The 20,630-nt window shown below is 42.8% G+C and overlaps 1 protein-coding gene across 1 annotated transcript in view; it reads right to left on the reverse strand.

The window, feature by feature from the left end:
- Positions 1–1,634: 1,634 nt before the first annotated feature.
- PDZD7 (PDZ domain containing 7) overlaps positions 1,635–20,630 on the reverse strand; it is an 84,947-nt gene continuing 65,951 nt past the window's right edge. Inside the window, exons 14-17 of the mRNA XM_069753738.1 lie at positions 13,920–13,991; positions 9,170–9,784; positions 5,186–5,286; positions 1,635–2,068 (exon numbers count right to left, since the gene is read on the reverse strand). Of these exons, the coding sequence (XP_069609839.1) occupies positions 1,919–2,068; positions 5,186–5,286; positions 9,170–9,784; positions 13,920–13,991 (938 nt within the window). The 3' untranslated portion in view covers positions 1,635–1,918. The remainder of the gene's footprint in view (positions 2,069–5,185; positions 5,287–9,169; positions 9,785–13,919; positions 13,992–20,630) is intronic.

A 20,630-nucleotide genomic window follows, 5' to 3' on the forward strand; every position in this document is an offset into this window, starting at 1 on the left:
ACCTGTCTGTGCCCATCTGCTCATACCTGTCTGTGCTCTTCTCTCCATCAGCTGGTCCAGATCGCACCTGCCAGTGCCCATCTGTCTAACACCTGGTCCAGCCCGCACCTGCCAGTTCTTCTCTGTTCCTCAACCGGTCCCATCTGCACCCGTGGTTCCAGAGTCCCTACAGTGCTTTCCTGCATTTTTCATCCCTCGTTCGGGCCATAGCAGCTTGCCCACTGTAGGGGGTCAGCTGCCACCTTCTGTAGGTCAGCCATGGAGTAGGACCTGTTGCCACCTCTTTGTCCCTCCTTGGGTCGCAGTTTTCACCTGCTGACACTTGTCCGAGTAGGGATTTGGGAGGCCACCTAGTTACGCCCCTTCCACACTTTCAGAGGAATAAGGAACAGTGATTTCACCACCTTGCCCGTTACAGTCTTCATCTGCTGGGTTGGCTGTAGTGGAAGAGGTGTCGGTTCCCACTATACTAATTCTACTTTATTGCAATGGTGCCACTTTGTTGGTGTCTGCCACTAATTTTTGTAAATGTGTAGACTCCTGGTTGGGTCTCCTTCATGCGTGTTGCCTGTAGCAGCAGGCCCCAAGACCGTCAGGTCTCCACTTCCTTGGAGTCAACTACCCGGGTTACTATCCTTATATTTTTCTGACAATAGTAGTCTACGAAATTTATATATTTGTGCCACCTGAGTGTAGCTGAGTATGAAAGCAGGATGAACTATTGCATGTGGTATCAGGGCTCCCAGCACAGGAGGCCTGCACCGATCCCGCACCCACTTTGTCTTACTGTGACGTTCAACTGAAAGCTGTAAATGCTGTCCCAGACCCCGATACCTCATGCCTGGCTGATTGCTGCAGTGCCATGCTACAATTAGTACTGTGGGTGAATTGAGGCCACTTTCCTGGTATCTGTCCCTAATTTGATGTGTTTTGGCAGCATTAGGGGCTGTTATAACGTGTTGTGCATGCTTTTGTTTTTGCCTCTCATTGACCTGAATGGCGTTCGGTTATGTTCGGTGAATATTCGACTAATTAACCGGCGAATATTGCAAATTCGGCAATGATAATCCGAACCGAACATTGAAATATTTGCTCATCTCTACTCCTGACCTGTCTGTTTTAGCAAAAACTTGTATTCTACATGAAATAACAATTCTGGATACATTGTTCCTTAGAAATTTATGAATAAATTGACAACATGATGTTGAGGGAATGCACGTCTCGCTACACACTCCAACTGTGCCCAATTTATGCCAAATTCTGGAGAGATACATCTCTTTGACAAAAGGAATGGTAACCCCCAATTTATGAATACATTTCCTGAGGAATAATAGAGGAACTAAAACAATGCAGAATTCTAAGAAATGCTCCAGATGATTTGTTATTTCTTCTTTTCCTTTTTTTAACACAAGCAATCCATGCATGTGTTGCGGCTGGCGGACAGTGGCGAGACAAGCAGCCGCAGGGACGCGAACATATTTTTCGAGCATGCCGAAGACACTCAGATAGCACATGAGCATGCTCATAGTGAAGCTCGCGAATCGCTATGATGAAGGGGAAGAGAGTGGAAAGGGACTTTGTTTTCTATGTGACCTTGTGAAACAGACAGAACCGGTCTTCTTGTGACAACGGTAGCGCAGTAAAAACGTTTATTACATTTTACAAAAGTATGTACATAATTATTAAAAATAAAGATCAGTGTGGTCCGTGTTCTGAAATACAAGGAATTGTATGCAGCTTTTAGTGCTGATTCAGATAGGACAGTCCGGGAAAGTGCAAGGGATACACAGGAAGACTCGGGAACACATTAGGCACTTGCAGTGATAACAGATGGTGCTGGTCCTATGGGGGCTAGAAAAGTTTGTCAGTTAATCGGTTCCTGGAAGCTTAGTGACAATATTCGGGGAGGACGATGCCATTAATGTTCAGTTTTCTTGGGAATTTTAACAACCAGCTCCATTGGCTCCCTCTGCTTGTTGCTGTAGGACTGGCGAATCACGTCTACTGCCCGCTGGTGTGTCACGTTCTGCAGCGTCTCTCCGTCAACCGATACCAGTTCATAGCCAGCCTAGAAATGTTGTCAGACGTGTTACAATTTATTCATTTAATTTATTGTCAACAGTTTTTATAATAACTATTAAAAAAAATAAAGTTCCCTGTAAACCTCATTCACTTTTTATTTTCATTTTTTTATTTTAATTTTTTTTAATTATTATTAGTATTATTATTTTGTAACACCTAAAACGAGAATTATTTCTGACATTCTTCAAGTCTTATAGAGACGTGTATAGGATACATGACCTCCAAGAACATCAAACCTAGAACATGAAGCGTTTTGAAAAAAAAGAAAAACAAACAATATCGTTAGTATTATTTTATTCTCATAATAGCTTTCACTGCTATTGTGCGTGCCAACGTGAAGCCATACAAAAGAAAACCGTGAAATAATAACTCAAGATGAAAATTAGACAATTAAAAAAAAGAAATCTCCTGCCATGAAGACATCAGCGTGCCATCGGATTTTTACAGATACATTACAATTCTGTAGTATAGGAAACTGTAAATGGTCCCGTAAAAGATTAATAATTGCTGAGTGAAAAAAACGGATTGCACATTGACAGCACACGGATGACAAGTCAGTAAAAATGGTCTCACTCTCCTAAATGATCCATTTTTGATGCACTAGTGTGAGCGTACCCTTAAAGAGGACCTGCCACTAGGTAAAAAAAATTGGACATTTTTTGCTTATATTTTATTCCCTCGGCTCCCCTGAGTAATCAGCTTTTCTATTTTTTTAAAATCCGTTGTACGGTTCCAGAAAAACAGGCCGTTTAATTTAGTGTGTGCAATATGCAAATTTATGTGGTCTTTAGCAAAGGGGCGTGTTTTCAGGCTGCTCTGCATATTTACTCTGTGAGCAACGCCCTTTTGGGCAAGAGCATAAAAATTAGCATATTGGGCACACTGAATAAAAAGGCCCTTATCTCAGGAACTGTGTTAGATTAAAAAGAAAAAAAAATTGGAATAATAAGTGTAAGAGCTCGTGCACAACACCGATTTTCTCAATCGGGTACTATCCGTGGTTTTCGTGGATAGCATTCGTACCTATGATATTCTATGAGGCTGTGCATGTTTGATTTTGTCCTTGGACTGAGGAAACTTTTTTTCACTACACATACGAGAAAAAATTGATGACACTCTGATCAAAATCTGATTAGAATAATAGAACCGTTTTTCTTGGATGTGGAGAAATTGGTCGTGTGAACCTACCCTAACAGAAATACAATAAGAGCAAAAACTGGCCACTTGTCACCTGGTGTCAGGTCCTCTTTAATATCAACGTAACTTTTCAGATTTAACACTTCAAACTCCACTAAGAAAAGCCTTGTACTACTTTTTGGAATATGGCAACAGGAACATTAACCTCAGGGCCGGAGTCAGCACCCGGCGTACCCGGGCAAGTGCCGGGGCCCTGGCGAGACAGGTGGGCCCATTCAAGGCCGGCGTTAAGGGCAGGCAGCTGCCAGTGCCTAGGACCACCGCTCCCCCAGGGGCCCTCAGCTAGCGGCACATCACAGAGCTGACTCGGCAGGGGAGGGGGAGTGGCCGGGGGCTGTCTAATTATACTCACCTACTCCTGGTGGCTGGCAGGGTCCCTGCAGGTCCCCTGCTCCCCAGCTTCCTCCTGTACTGAGCGGTCACATGGTACCGCTCATTACAGTAATGAATATGCGGCTCCACCTCCCATTAGGGTGGAGCCGCATATTCATTACTGTAATGAGCACTAATGGTGACCGCTCAATACAGGAAGAAGCTGCCGGCACTGGGACGCAGGGACTGCACAGCGCCAGGAGCAGGTGAGTATAACGGGGAGGGGAGCGCAGCGCTGCATGATATTCACGTGTCCTCGTTCCAGCTGCCGCTCCATGTTCCACATTCTCTGCAGTGATGCTGAGGTCAGAGGGCGCGGTGACGTGGTTAGTGCGCGCCCTCTGCCTGAGCGTCAGTGAGGAAGATGCTGAAGAAGATGGAGCGGTGGCTGGAACGAGGACAGGTGAATATTGAAAGTGCCGGGGGCCTGAGCGACGGAGAGGTGAGTATGTGATTTTTTTTTTTTTATCGCAGCAACAGCAAATGGGGAAAGTGTCTGTATGGAGTATCTTATGGGGCAATAACGTTTGTGCAGCACTATATGGGGCAAGTGTCTCTATATACTACATGGCTGTTCTATATACTACGTGGGCCGTGGTATATAATACTTGGGCTGTTATATGCTACGTGGGCTGTGCTATATACTAGATGGCTGTTCTATAAACTACGTGGGCCGTGTTATATACTATGTGGCTGTGCTATATACTATATGGGTTGTGCTATATACTACATGGCTGTGTTATATGCTACGTGGCGGTGCTATATACTATGTGGGCTGTGTTATATACTACATGGCTGTGTTTATATGCGATCATGAATCGTGGTATGTGTTAAAGGGGGGCCCACTGAGACTCTTTCGCCCGGGGCCCTCAAAAACCTGGAGCCGGCCCTGATTAACCTACACCCCAGCCAAGTCCCAAAGTGAGTGGTACCTACACATATTTGCATCTTCTTTCGTAAGTCAGTAGTGAAGGCTTAAAAATCACCGAGTTGGAATGCAAATTTTGGGAGGTATGTATTTGTTTAGTTTTGTGAATATCCCAGACCGATATTCACACAAGATTAATTACAGATGAAGGTGGTCAGTGATGTTTTGTGCAGGCCAGTCACATTAATAGATGCCACACCAACCTTTTAAGGGCCTAGCTTTGTACATCGTCATGCTAAATTGTCAAACTATAACAGGAAAGTTCTAATCATTGCATGTCTCTGCCAAAGTTTACAGTAGGCTCTATGGATTAAACTATGAAATTTTTGCCCAGAACTTGATAATCCCTGCCTCATCTATCACACTTCCAGATGATGCCTAATTTGCTCCAGAGAAAACATTCCCACTTTAGTGACTATTGCGAGCATCTGAGCATTTCTATAAAATTGATTGTACTGATAATGTACACCTATTTATAGAGTCGGATGACTCTGGTTGGACCATGTCAAACTCATTTCAGGTTCTATCTGTGAATTTTGAAGTTACTAAAGTGAAATGATAATGGCAGGGTATTGGTAGAATATCACAAAAGCAAGATATCTTTACCTGCAGATCTCCACTGACAAAAGCTGCTCCTCCTGGAAAGATCTTCTCTATCTTAACCATTGGTTGAATTTTAGATTCCATGCCCCCAGAAATGCTAATACCTATAAAATGTGAATATGTATAAATCTTAAAATTACAATTCCCCCTACTTTATACCTTACACATCTTATATCCTATGACAGCCATTGCAAGTAATCTGCAATCAGAAGTAAATGTAAATGAATAAAAAACATATTAACAGTCTTAAAAATTTTTAATTGTTTCTTCTAATTTCATGGTTTATATTTAAACATTCCTGATACTAGCACAGGAGCCATTGAGCCACATAATGCACTGATATTTGCTGTTCTGTAGAGATCACATCTCAGCAGTCATCTCCATGTCAATACAGGAAGGATTAAAATGTCATAGTAATGCCCATAATACAAAGCTAAGAGCAGATAACACCTAGTTGATGGTCCCAACAGATCACTTCTTTTTCCCTCCCTGCGCAATATCCTCTGCACAGGTCATAGATCATGACCACAACACTTTACCATTGAAATTGAATAAATACAAGACTTTATTAAGCTCCATAAAAGTTATAGATGAAAGTCCAAAAAAACACACAATGGTTTTAAACAGTCACTAAATAAAAGGGAAGGTGAGACCTTGGTGGCCATTCAACTGGCCCACGACGACCATCATGATGATGTGTTGCCCTCTTTATGCACTGAAGATGGCACGTTCCCTGAGTTTTTCCAGCAAGATGGTGCACCACCACTTTATGGGTGTCAGGTCCGAGCATTCCTACATGAACCGTTTCCTGGAAAGTCAATTGGTCGTCATGGGCCAGTTGAATGGTCACCAAGGTCTCCTGATCTGGCCCCCTTAGACTTTTATCTTTGGAGTCATCTGAAGGCAATTGTCTATGCTGTAAAGATACGAGATGTACAGCATCTGAAACAACGGATAGTGGAAGCCTGTGCTAGCATTTCTTCTGCAGTGTTGCTATCAGTATGTCAAGAGTGGGAGAAGAGGATTGCATTGACAATCCAACACAATGGGCAGCACTTTGGACACATTTTATAAGTGGTCATAAACTTGTAAATAACTCATGAAAGAATAAAGTTACGTTAAAACCAAGCACACCATTGTTTTTCTTGTGAAATTCTCAGTAAGTTTGATGTGTCACATGACCCTCTTCCATTGGAAAAAATAAAGCTGGATCCAAAATGGCCGACTTCAAAATGGCCGCCATGGTCACCACCCATCTTGAAATGTTTTTCCCCTCCCATATACTAATGTGCCACAAACAGGAAGTTGATATCACCAACATTCCCATTTTATTTAGGTGTATCTTTATAAATGGCCCACCCTGTAGATAAAGGGAGATTGCAGAAACCAAGCATGACTGCTATTACCTGTATATACTGCTAATTGAATTCTACAGTAAGGAAAAGTTTATTTTTGCAATCTGAAGTCTCTGCAACTACGGGTTCATAAGATCTGTATCATCTAGAACAGGGATGTGAAACTCAAATACACAGGGGGCCAAAATTAAAAACTTGGACAAGGTCACGTGCCAACCTTGATAATTATTAAGGAAAAACGTCCTCAATTGTAGACATTTTTTTATCATCTAATTTAACAATGAACCATTTGGAAACAGACTTAAAGGGGCTGTCCCATAAACAAAGTACATTTTAATTAATAGGTATTAGAGTAAAATAAAACACATAATCACAAAATGGGCATAATGGAATAATATAATAAGTTATGTAAGAGCAGTAGAATGCATGTGGCCCAATGGCCTAATTTAAATATGTAAAAACAAAGGATAAAAAACAATGATTTTATAAATAATACATATAATAAACTATGAAGCCAACAAAAGTGCACCTCAAACACAGTATGGTACCTCCACAGTGAATTCCTCCACTATACCCTCCTCACGCATGGTATGATGACTCTACTGTACACCCCAGCAATATGTTGACCCCAACACAGTATGGTGCCCCAACTGTGAACACTACACAGCAATCCATACAGTATAATGGGCCCCACATAGTCCTCCACACAGTATAATGGGCCCCACATAACCCTCTATGCAGAATAATGGACCCTGCATAGTCCATCATACATTATAATGGGCCCCATATATTCCTCCATACAGTATAATGGACCCCACAGAGTCCTCCATACAGGATAATGGGCCCCACATAGTCCTCCATACATTATAATGAGCTACACATAGTCCTGTATACAGAATAATGGACCCCATATAGTGCACAATACATTATAATGGGCCGCATATATATGCCTCCATACAGTATAATGGGCCCCACGGAGTCCTCCATACAGGATAATGGGCCCCACATAGTCCTCCATACAGTATAATGGGCCCCACATAGTCCTCCATATAGTATAATGGCCCCACATAGTCTTCCATAAAGAATAATGGGACCCAGATTAAAACAAATAAATGGTTACCTCTCCCCGGTCCCCTGTTGCTCCAGTCTCGGTAGCTTGTCTTCTGCAACTTTTCATTGCTTGGCACAGCGGGTGTGAAACGGTAACGTTATCGCGCCCACTGTGCTGAGACGTCAGATGCAGAGGGAGTGTGATGACGGAGGGAGTGTCAGCTACCACTGCTTTCAACTGTGTCTGCATCTAAAATGTCAATACAGTTTAAAGTGTGATGCCAGGCAGGGGTGTGGCTTTCGGCCAAATATAACCACCCTGTGGGCCAGAGTTTGCCCATGTGTGATGTAGAGGTATACAAACACCCTGGGAACCTGTTGCTGCAGAAGACACCACACACATAGGCGTTTCATATTTACTAATGTTTAGGGGTGCTGTTATGTGTCAGTGCGCTCCTCACATACACTTCTATATACTGGATGTATGTGTATTATTACAGTATCCCGTTGTCCTCTTCTTTATGCACCACTCAGAGAAGCTATCTAAGGCTGTCTCACCATGCCTTAGGCTTAGGCCTTCTAGTGACTGCTGTTATCCTGTACTTATTTTACAACTTAAAACTGACTTATGCGATTTAATACAGTCTTGTATTTTATTCACTTTCTATGTTGTGTGCAGGATCTATTACCTGTGCAGGGGAGTCTCATCAATCAACAATTGACAGGCTCTGGAGCGGACACAGACAGAACAGTACATGGGCCCTGTACAGTCCAATAGCTCATCACAATGCACAATTCCACCCAATTTGGGGGTAGAAGTGGCCCCCATACCTCTTGGGCCTTGCGTGTGTCCGCCTTTCGACAAGTTTTTATTCACATTTTTTTTATTTGGAGGATTGTCAGTCCAACGATTTTTCAGTGGAAATGTGAATGTCCAAATGCACCTTTAGTTAAAGAGTAACCATTGTTTGAATTTTTATTTTATTTTTACTTATATAAGAGATGGCAGTTGGTGCTCATAAAGTTCAATGTAGAGGAGAGAAGCTAGAGACAGACACAAATATTCTGTTGCAGGTTCTCCTGAAATGACAGTTAGGCCGGGGTCACACTTGTGAGTGTAATGCGAGAAACTTGCGCGAGTCTCACGCATCAATACCCGGCACTGCCGCCGGCACTTGGGACCGGAGCGTGCGGATGCATGTATTTTTATGCAGCTGAACACTCCACTCCCGAGTGGCGGCAGCAGTGCCGGGTATTGATGCGCGAGACTCGCGCAAGTTTCTCACAAGTGTGACCCCGGCCTTACAATTCTCAATTGAGCTTTATGAGCACTAACTGCAATCTCCTGTGTCAATAATAGGAAAGTTGATATTCAGTGAATACAGATTTGTCACTTTTGAGAATGAATGATCAGTCGAAGAGGAGACCAAAAAAATAAGATAAGATACATTATAAAGTTTCTTATTTTCAGGTGTAGTATTGATTTATGGAAAAAAATATAAAACGATGGTTAGTCTTTGAAGGAAGCCAGAAAATTTAGTGTGAAATCAAAGTTAGGAGACATCATGGTAGTGCAACTTACCCAAAGACTGCTTCATCTTGGAGACCATCACAGTCACAAGCTCATACTCTTCCTCCTTCTCTTCACCAAAGCCATTTTGGGACACCAGATCAGCTTCTACATGATTGGTCTCCATCTCTAATTTCACAGGTTTCAGCTTGATATCAACATTTGAAGGACTCAGGGAAACGCCACCGAAAATCTGAGATAGGATTGGCCTGGATTTCTTGGGTTTGTTGAGCACAGAATAAGCATTATCTTTTTTTTCTCTAGATCTACTGCGGATAGTCCTCGATGCTTTTGAGTTCTCACTTGAGTCTTTTTGATCTTTTCTACTCCTCGTAGACTTGTAATCACTAGGCAGAGATGAGGATGTTTGGGATAAATCAGAAGATGACTTTGTGGGTTCAGCAAGAAGCCAATTTGGCCTTGCCTTGCTAGAGGAAGACTTACTGTAAGTTATGTTTTGGGCATCATATGAATCGACTGGCACATCTTCAAGTGGGGTAAAGTTTTTTTGAGTCCGTTTTATATTTGTAGAATCCGAAACCTGCAACCTGTCCATTCCCCCTATCAGCGGTTTATCATTGTGTATCATATCTTCTACTGGCTTAAGCTGGAAGGCTCCTCTGTGATCTGAGATAAAAAAAGAAAGTAAAGTACTAAATATATTTCCTAATAAAGCACTTAGGATAAAACTAATAGTTTTAAAGGTGCATAGTATATATAAAAAAAGGTCTGCTAATATACAGTCAATTATCTTGAGAAGAATATCCTATAAAAAATGGTCCTTCTGCGCAGTCCTCTCAAACTAGAAGCCGATATACACAACAGACAGGGAAAATCTGTAGCATAAAAAGTGATTTAGATAAGTGGTCTTCTCAAAGAGATTCACTTTTTGAGAAATTTTTGGAGGTGTTATCATGATGGCTGACTTTTTTAGACTTTTGGAAAGTATTCTCAATAAAGAACAAGCTATTTTCTACTAGCAGGAGCAGTAGTTTCTGTTAAATGACACAACTAATATATGGTAGGGTTGATAACCTGTTTATTTAAAAAATTACAGACAAGCTGAAATTTTTTATGGACTCCATCAGAAAACCTTGTTGAATCAAAAAGATCAGATGTAACACTCGTCTATGTGACCAGCAGTAATATGAACTCACAGCTGCATTTTCTGTATAACCTAAAATGTTGGGAATTACAATTATAATAATTTATATAAGATCATTTGTAAGAAAATCACAGACATCAATTTTTGTGTTTCCTGTTTCTATGGACTGTCCAGGAATTTATGAATGATTGGCAACCCATAAAGAAGGTAGACTTTAGGACTTATAGTGCCCCTTTTACAATATAGACATATACAGTTGTTCTGACACATTATTCAGAGTCCCCGGCAAGTGGACATTTCAGATAAATCAATTACTTCCTAATGGTCAATGTAGTGTGAGGCAGTGACCCCTGTTACAGCTAGGGGGTGCTGTTTGTGCTCCCCAGAATGTGCATGGAGACGTATGAAGTCCATAGGTGTGCATGGCAGTCACGGGCATAGCGGTGACTGCAATGCAGGTTAAATGTAATAATAAATAAGGTTAATCTTGGACATACTGTTTGTCCAAGACAGATTTAGGGAAAACCCGCTCTGGGTTTTGTGTTATGAAACTGACTGCAGTATGTTAATGGTGCAGTCCGTTTCATTTCCGGTCCAGGTTTTCCATGTGGCAGGAAGCCACAGATTTGTTTGTTAAAAACCCTGCAGTAAAGGGTATGGGTGTGTCAGGTGTCAGGGTCAGAGTCAGTTTCTGGCTGGAGTTTGGAGGAGGACAGAGCAAGAGGCTCTGAGGAGCTTTGTCGGTGTGCAGTGACATAGGACAGAGCGGAGCCAAACAGCCAGGGGAGCTGAGACACCTGGCATCCACAGCTAACACAGCGTAGCCAACACCCACGGGAACTGGTCAGAGGAGGACCAGCGTGTTTAGTGGCCGCAAACCAATGGAGTGTGAGTAAAAGCTGTGTGAGTAAAGAGACTGTGATACAGCAGTGCAGGACACCCACGGGAACTAGTCAGAGGAGGACTGGTGTGTGTATTGTCTGCAACATACAGTCATGGCCAAAAGTATTGACACCCCTGCAATTCTGTCAGATGATACTCATTTTCTTCCTGAAAATGATTGCAAACACAAATTATTTGGTATTATTATCTTCATTTAATTTGTCTTAAATGAAAAAACACAAAAAAAATTGTCCTAAAGAAAAATTGGATATAATTCCACACCAAACATAAAAAAGGAGGTGGACAAAAGTATTGGCACTGTTCGAAAAATCATGTGATGCTTCTCTAATTTGTGTAATTAACAGCACCTGTAACTTACCTGTGGCACCTAACAGGTGTTGGCAATAACTAAATCACACTTGCAGCCAGTTGACATGGATTAAAGTTGACTCAACCTCTGTCCTGTGTCCTTGTGTATACCACATTGAGCATGGAGAAAAGAAAGAAGACCAAAGAACTGTCTGAGGACTTGAGAAACCAAATTGTGAGGAAGCATGAGCAATCTCAAGGCTACAAGTCCATCTCCAAAGACCTGAATGTTCCTGTGTCTACCGTGCGCAGTGTCATCAAGAAGTTTAAAGCCCATGGCACTGTGGCTAACCTCCCTAGATGTGGACGGAAAAGAAAAATTGACAAGAGATTTCAACGCAAGATTGTGCGGATGTTGGATAAAGAACCTCGACTAACATCCAAACAAGTTCAAGCTGCACTGCAGTCCGAGGGTACAACAGTGTCAACCTGTACTATCCGTCGGCGTCTGAATGAAAAGGGACTGTATGGTAGGAGACCCAGGAAGACCCCACTTCTTACCCCGAGACATAAAAAAGCCAGGCTGGAGTTTGCCAAAACTTACCTAAAAAAGCCTAAAACGTTTTGGAAGAATGTTCTCTGGTCAGATGAGATAAAAGTAGAGCTTTTTGGGCAAAGGCATCAACAAAGAGTTTACAGGAGAAAAAAAGAGGCATTCAAAGAAAAGAACATGGTCCCTACAGTCAAACATGGCGGAGGTTCCCTGATGTTTTGGGGTTGCTTTGCTGCCTCTGGCACTGGACTGCTTGACCGTGTGCATGGCATATGAAGTCTGAAGACTACCAACAAATTTTGCAGCATAATGTAGGGCCCAGTGTGAGAAAGCTGGGTCTTCCTCAGAGGTCATGGGTCTTCCAGCAGGACAATGACCCAAAACACACTTCAAAAAGCACTAGAAAATGGTTTGAGAGAAAGCACTGGAGACTTCTAAGGTGGCCAGCAATGAGTCCAGACCTGAATCCCATAGAACACCTGTGGAGAGATCTAAAAATGGCAGTTTGGAGAAGGCACCCTTCAAATATCAGGGACCTGGGGCAGTTTGCCAAAGAAGAATGGTCTAAAATTCCAGCAGAGCATTGTAAGAAACTCATTGATGGTTACCGGAAGCGGTTGGTCACAGTTATTTTGGCTAAAGGTTGTGCAACCAAGTATCAGGCTGAGGGTGCCAATACTTTTGTCTGGCCCATTTTTGGAGTTTTGTGTGAAATGATCAATGTTTTGCTTTTTGCTTCATTCTCTTTTGTGTTTTTTCATTTAAGACAAATTAAATAAAGATAATAATACCAAATAATTTGTGTTTGCAATCATTTTCAGGAAGAAAATGAGTATTATCTAACAGAATTGCAGGGGTGTCAATACTTTTGACCATGACTGTATGAAGCTGTGTGTGTCAGAGACTTGGTCACAACCTGCAGTCACCCGACGGAAACCGCAAAGAGAAGTCCGGCGTGTGTAGGGACTGTGGCTTGGAAGATGCCGTGTGTTTTGTAGTGCAATGTTTATGTGAACTAAACATGAATTCTATGCACTTGTGAGAAATGGACTGTGTGAAGTAACAGATTAAAGGAACATTTTGTGTTTGAACTTTGTGGGTCACTGCCTCTTCACTGCGTACGTGTGCTACCGCAGCACTACAGTGGACAAAACTGAACTTATTATCTTTCCTCCATCCCACGCAACTCCCTTTCCCAATTTATCTATCACAATAAATAACATCATCCTTTCCCCTGTACCAGAAGTCCTCTGCCTCGGAGTAACCCTCCACTCTCCCCTGTCCTCCAACTCAAAAATATTTCCTGTATTCTTCCTTTTCTTAATCCCATATCTAATAAAATGTTACTGCATGCCCTCATCATCTTCTGCCTCAACTACTGCAATATCGTCATCTGTGGCCTTCCAGCTAACACTCTAGCACCTCTCCAGTCCATCCTTAACTCTGCTGCATGATTAATCAACCTTTCTCCTTGATTCTTCTCTATTTCTTCCTTCTATAAGTTCCGTCATTGGCTCCCAATTCCCCAACGAATAAAGTTCACACTACTAACAATGAACTACAAAGCCGCCCATAATCTGTTTTCTCCTAACACCTTCTCACCTGTAATCTCTGGTCCTCCCAAGACCTCCTTTTCTCTTCCATTCTATTACGTTCCTCATCCAATCGCCTCCAATACTTTTCCAGAGTATTTCCCTTCCTCTGAAATTTCGTGCCTCAACACATCCAGTTGTCCAACACATTTGGAACTTTCAGACAGAACTTGAAAACTCACCTGCTCAAGAAAGCTTGCAGCCTGCAATGACCTGTCTTACGAGTTTGTCACTATTAGTCTGTTCATTGTAACTAATATTTGTATTTTGTATGTAACCCCTTCTCATGTACAGCAATTAAAAGTAATAAAAATTGCTGACCTGGAATTGGTGTAACAAGATGTTTCTTGGGAAGAGTGTTGGACATGGCCGGCCGGAGTGCAGGAGATGCCACTAGAATAAATACACAAAATAAAACCTATTAAAAACACTGGAATTATACGAACACCTTAATTAAAGGGTCTATATGGATTTTTTTTTAATTGTTCACAGTGGCTTAAAACAATAAAAGACATAATGCTCACTGTACTCAATCCCTCACAGATTCTGTTCTGATGCACGCCTTGTCCCCTCTGATCTATGCTTTTTCCTCCTGTCCCTGATACACAGGAAATGTCCAGAAATGCCCACTGAACCAATCAGAGGCCACTACCGTGACTCGTTTCAGTGATTGGATGAGCAGGCATTTCCCCCATTTGTTATTTTTTGAGCATTCGACAAGGAAACAAAGATCAGTGGGGGCAAGATGAGCATCATACCAATAATTGCAGGGGGTCAACTAATTTTAGAAAAACATTCTGGACATTTTATGGACTTTACTTCCAGTAATTATGTCAGTGACAGTATATACTCAGTACGCATACCTGCTCAATTGTAAAGTGCAGGGGAATATGTTGGTGCTATATAAATAAAATTATTATTATTACATTACTAGCTCACTATGGTCCAGTGACAGCTGTGTAAAGGTCATAAACTCTAATTGTACCGGTACCGCCTCTGCCTGAATGAGAATCATTCGTCCTGGAATGTTTAGTGGGTGTTCTTCATTCCTATCTGTTCACACTTTAAGTGTGACTAATTAAGTATTTAATAAGAATATATTGTAATAGTTGTTATTGCCAGATACAATTTACGTAGTGCACTCCGGTATAGCTGTTATTTGGTCTGCTGAATACGTTTAGCCCATAGAGAAAGAGTGGAGTGATTGTGCACATGCCACCGCTTCATTCATAAGGGGCTTTGCAAAACTCAATTTTCTGTATCAGTGAAGGTCTTAACGGTTAAACGTCCACCGATCAGCAAGTTATCATTAGAGATGAGCAGATCGATCCACAGAGGATCAACTTGGAGTTAAATTTCCTAATATTTGCAATTCTGTGGAAATTCAAACACTTCAAGGTTAATCAAATGACTTTCATCACTTTATATTCAGTTTTACTCAAATTTGTTGATGCCAAAATGAATACACCCCATATATTGAACTACATCTGGTATTTTGTATGAACTTCATGATTTTTAAGGACAGCACCTCCAGGTATGAAATGAACAAGTTGGCGACACATTCCAACATCTATCTTTTTCCATACTTCTAAAACAACCTTGGAGGGATAGCGATTCTCAACTTGTCTCTAACAGATTCCCCATAGGTGTTTGATTGAGTTCAGTCAGGAGACTTGGTCACTGAATCACTTTCACCCTATACTGAGGGCACCATGCATTTAGAATAAAGAATTTAGAAAAATGCATGGTGCCTACAGTGAAACATGGTGGCGGCAGTGTTCTTATGTGGGGCTGCATGAGTTCTGCTGATGTTGGGGAGTTACATTTGATTGATGGGATTATGAATTCACAGATGTACTGCTTTATATTGAAAGAGAAGATACTGCCATCACTCCGTGCCCTTGGCCGATTTGCACTTTTACACCTGACAATGATTCAAACACACACTTTTGTTGCATTTCTGAAAAAGAACAAGGTGAAAATTGCCCCAAAATTATTGATCAACTGGTAAATGCCACACGGTTCAATGCTGTGGTCCTGTTGGTCAACCATCTGCACATGATGACTGCAGTCAGTCTCTGTTCTTAGTGATAATGCCGGCATGAACAGTGGGTACGGAAAGTATTCAGACCCTTTTACATTTTTCACTCTTTGTTTCATTGCAGCCATTTGGTAAATTAAAAAAAAAGTTCATTTTTTTCTCATTAATGTGCACTCTGCATCCCATCTTGACTGAAACTCCCCCAGAAATGTAGAAATTTTTACAAATTTATTATAAAAGAAAAACTGAAATATCACATGGTCTTAAGTATTCAGACCCTTTGCTCAGTATTGAGTAGAAGCATCCTTTTGAGCCACTACAGCCATGAGTCTTCTTGGGAACGATGCAACAAGTTTTTCACACCTGAATTTCGTGATCCTCTGCCATTCTTCCTTGCAGATCCTCTTCAGTGCCGTCAGGTTGGAGGGTGAATGTTGGTGGTCAGCCATTTTCAGGTCTCTCCAGAGATGCTCAACTGGGTTTAGGTTAGGACTCTGGCTGGGCCAGTCAAGAATGGTCACAGAATTGTTCTGGAGCGAGTCCTCTGTTATTTTAGCTGTGTGCTTAGGGTCATTGTCTTATTGGAAGGTGAACCTTCAGCTAAGTCTGTGGTCCTGAGCATTCTGGAAGAGGCTTTCATCCAAGATATCTCTGAACTTGGCCGCATTCATATTTCCTTCAATGAAAATCAGTCGTCCTGTCCCTGCAGCTGAAAAACACCCCCATAGCATGATGCTGCCACCACCATGTTTCACTGTTGGGATTGTATTGGGCAGGTGATGAGCAGTGCCTGGTTTTCTCCACACATGCCTCTTAGAATTATCACCAAAATGGTCAATCTTCATCTCATCAGACCAGAGAATCTTATTTCTCATAGTCTGGGAGTGTTTTTTTAGCAAACTCTATGCGGGCTTTCAAGTGTCTTGCACTGAGGAGAGACTTCCGTTGGGCCACTTAGCCGTAAAGGAGCGACTGGTGGAGGGCTGCAGTGATAGTTGACTGTTATGATACGGTGGTCTAGGAGCAACATGGAACGAGCTCTGAAGGAAGTGGTAACTGTACTGACCACAGTCCCTAAGCTCAACACAACACTAGAAGTAGCTGTGGAATGCTCCTAACTCTCCCTAGGCATCTCGTCACAGCCTAAGAGCTAACTACCCCTAAAGATAGAAGCAGGAAAGCTATCTTGCCTCAGAGAAAATCCCCAAAGGATAGATTAGCCCCCCACAAATAATGACTGTGAGTGGAGAGGGAAAAGACATACACAGAATGAAACCAGGATGAGCACAGGAGGCCAGTCTAACTAAATAGATAGGACAGGATGGAATACTGTGCGGTCAGTATAAAACACTACAAAAATCCACGCAGAGTTTACAAAAAATCTCCACACCTGACTAAAGGTGTGGAGGGCAAATCTGCCTCCCAGAGCTTCCAGCAAGACAGAATAAATTCACACTGATAAGCTGGACAAACATAGAAAGCACAGAATGGATAAGTCCACAATCTATGGACAGAAAAGGGTAAGCAAAAACTTAGCTTAGCTGAACTGGTCAGGATAACAGGGAACTCCAAAGAGATGTGAATCCAACCAGGAACCATTTACCAGTGGCACTGGCTGAAGATAGAGCCAGACTTAAATAGCTGAGCAGAAGAGACGATAAGTGGAGGCAGCTGATGACAGCTAACTCCAAGGAGCAGCCATACCACTAGAAACCACAAGAGGGAGCCCAAGAGCAGAACTCACAAAAGTGCCACTTACAACCACCGGAGGGAGCCCAAGAGCGAAATTCACAACAGTACCCCCCCCCCTTGAGGAGGGGTCTCCGAACCCTCACCAGAGCCCCCAGGCCGATCAGGACGAGCCAAGTGAAAAGCACGAACCAAATCGGTGGCATGGACATCGGAGGCAATAACCCAAGAATTATCCTCCTGGCTATAACCCTTCCACTTGACAAGATACTGAAGCCTCCACCTCGAAAAACGAGAATCCAAAATCTTCTCAACCTCATATTCCAACTCTCCCTCAACCAACACCGAGGCAGGAGGGTCAACCAAGGGAACAACGGGCACCACATATCTCCGCAACAAAGATCTATGGAAAACATTATGAATGGCAAAAGAGGCAGGAAGAGCCAAACGAAAAGACACCGGATTAATAATTTCAGAAATTTTATAAGGACCAATAAACCGAGGCTTAAACTTAGGAGAAGAAACCTTCATAGGAACATGACGAGAAGACAACCAAACCAAATCCCCCACACGAAGCCGGGGACCAACACACCGACGGCGGTTGGCAAAACGTTGAGCCCTTTCCTGAGACAACGTCAAATTGTCCACCACATGAGTCCAAATCTGCTGCAGCCTGTCCACCACAGAATCAACACCAGGACAATCAGAAGGCTCAACCTGCCCAGAAGAAAAACGAGGATGAAAACCAAAATTACAAAAGAAAGGTGAAACCAAAGTAGCCGAACTAGCCCGATTATTAAGGGCAAACTCGGCCAACGGCAAGAAAGACACCCAATCATCCTGATCAGCAGACACAAAGCATCTCAAATAGGTCTCCAAGGTCTGATTAGTTTGCTCAGTTTGGCCATTAGTCTGAGGATGAAACGCCGAAGAAAAAGACAAATCAATGCCCATCCTAGCACAAAAGGCCCGCCAAAATCTAGAGACAAACTGAGAACCTCTGTCAGACACAATATTCTCCGGAATGCCATGCAAACGAACCACACGCTGAAAAAATAATGGAACCAGATCTGAGGAGGAAGGCAACTTAGGCAAAGGTACCAGATGGACCATTTTAGAGAACCGGTCACAAACAACCCAGATAACAGACATCTTCTGGGAAACAGGAAGATCTGAAATAAAATCCATGGAAATATGCGTCCAGGGCCTCTCAGGGACTGGCAAAGGCAAAAGCAACCCACTAGCGCGGGAACAGCAAGGCTTGGCCCGGGCGCAAGTCCCACAGGACTGCACAAAAGCACGCACATCGCGCGACAAGGAAGGCCACCAAAGGACCTAGCAACCAAATCTCTGGTACCAAAAATCCCAGGATGCCCAGCCAACACTGAACAATGAACCTCAGAAATTACCTTACTTGTCCATCTATCAGGAACAAACAGCTTCCCCACAGGACAGCGGTCAGGCCTATCAGCCTGAAATTCCTGAAGCACCCGCCGCAAATCAGGGGAGATAGCAGAAAGAATCACCCCCTCCTTAAGAATGCCAACTGGCTCAAGGACTCCAGGAGAATCAGGCGAAAAACTCCTAGAGAGGGCATCAGCCTTAACATTCTTAGATCCCGGAAGATACGAGACCACAAAATCAAAACAGGAGAAAAACAGGGACCATCGAGCCTGTCTAGGATTCAGCCGCTTGGCCGACTCGAGGTAAATCAGATTCTTATGATCGGTCAGGACCACAACGGTATTTAGCTCCCTCAAGCCAATGTCGCCACTCCTCAAACGCCCACTTCATAGCCAACAACTCCCGATTGCCGACATCATAATTGCGTTCCGCAGGCGAAAACTTTCTGGAAAAAAAAGCACACGGTTTCATCGAAGAACCATCAGACTCCCTCTGAGACAAAACGGCCCCTGCCCCAATCTCAGAAGCGTCGACCTCAACCTGAAAAGGAAGAGAAACATCCGGTTGACGCAACACAGGGGCAGAAGTAAATCGGCGTTTAAGCTCCTGAAAGGCCTCAACAGCCTCAGAGGACCAATTCGTCACATCAGCGCCTTTCTTCGTCAAATCAATAAGGGGCTTAACCACACTGGAAAAGTTGGCAATGAAACGGCGATAGAAATTAGCAAAACCCAAAAATTTTTGAAGACCCTTCACAGATGTGGGTTGGATCCAGTCATGAATAGCTTGGACCTTAACAGGATCCATTTCTATAGACGAGGGAGAAAAAATAAAACCCAAAAAAGAGACCTTCTGAACTCCGAATAGGCACTTAGACCCCTTCACAAATAAAGGATTATCACGAAGGATCTGGAACACCATCCTGACCTGCTTCACATGAGACTCCCAATCATCGGAAAAAATCAAAATATCATCCAAATATACGACCATGAATTTATCAAGATAATTGCGGAAAATATCATGCATGAAAGACTGGAACACAGATGGAGCATTAGAGAGCCCAAATGGCATCACAAGGTATTCAAAATGGCCTTCGGGTGTATTAAATGCAGTTTTCCATTCGTCACCCTGTTTAATACGAACAAGATTATATGCCCCTCGGAGGTCAATCTTAGTAAACCAACTAGCCCCCTTAATCTGAGCAAACAAATCAGTAAGCAAAGGCAAGGGGTATTGGAATTTGACCGTGATCTTATTAAGAAGACGATAATCAATACAGGGTCTCAAGGAGCCATCCTTCTTAGCAACAAAAAAGAAACCCGCTCCCAATGGTGACGAAGAGGGCCGAATATGCCCTTTCTCCAAATATTCCTTAACATAGCTCCGCATGGCGGCATGCTCTGGCACAGACAGATTGAAAAGTCGGCCCTTAGGGAACTTACAACCAGGAATCAAGTTAATAGCACAATCACAGTCCCTGTGCGGAGGAAGGGAACTGGACTTGGGCTCATCAAATGCATCCTGGAAATCCGACAAAAACTCAGGGACCTCAGAAGAGGGGGAAGAGGAAATTGACATCAAAGGAACGTCACTATGTACTCCTCGACAACCCCAACTAGTCACCGACATAGTTTTCCAATCCAGCACCGGATTATGTTCCTGTAACCATGGAAATCCCAGTACAACAACATCATGCAGGTTATGCAACACCAGAAAACGGCAATCTTCCTGATGTGCAGGAGCCATGTACATAGTCATCTGTGTCCAGTACTGAGGTTTATCCTTGGCCAAGGGTGTAGCATCAATGCCCCTCAAAGGAATAGGGCTCTGCAAAGGCTGCAAGGAAAAACCACAGCGCCTGGCGAATTCTAAATCCATTAAGTTCAGGGCAGCACCTG

Source organism: Ranitomeya imitator, chromosome 2 (assembly GCF_032444005.1).
Source record: "Ranitomeya imitator isolate aRanImi1 chromosome 2, aRanImi1.pri, whole genome shotgun sequence".
Lineage (NCBI taxonomy): Eukaryota > Metazoa > Chordata > Amphibia > Anura > Dendrobatidae > Ranitomeya > Ranitomeya imitator.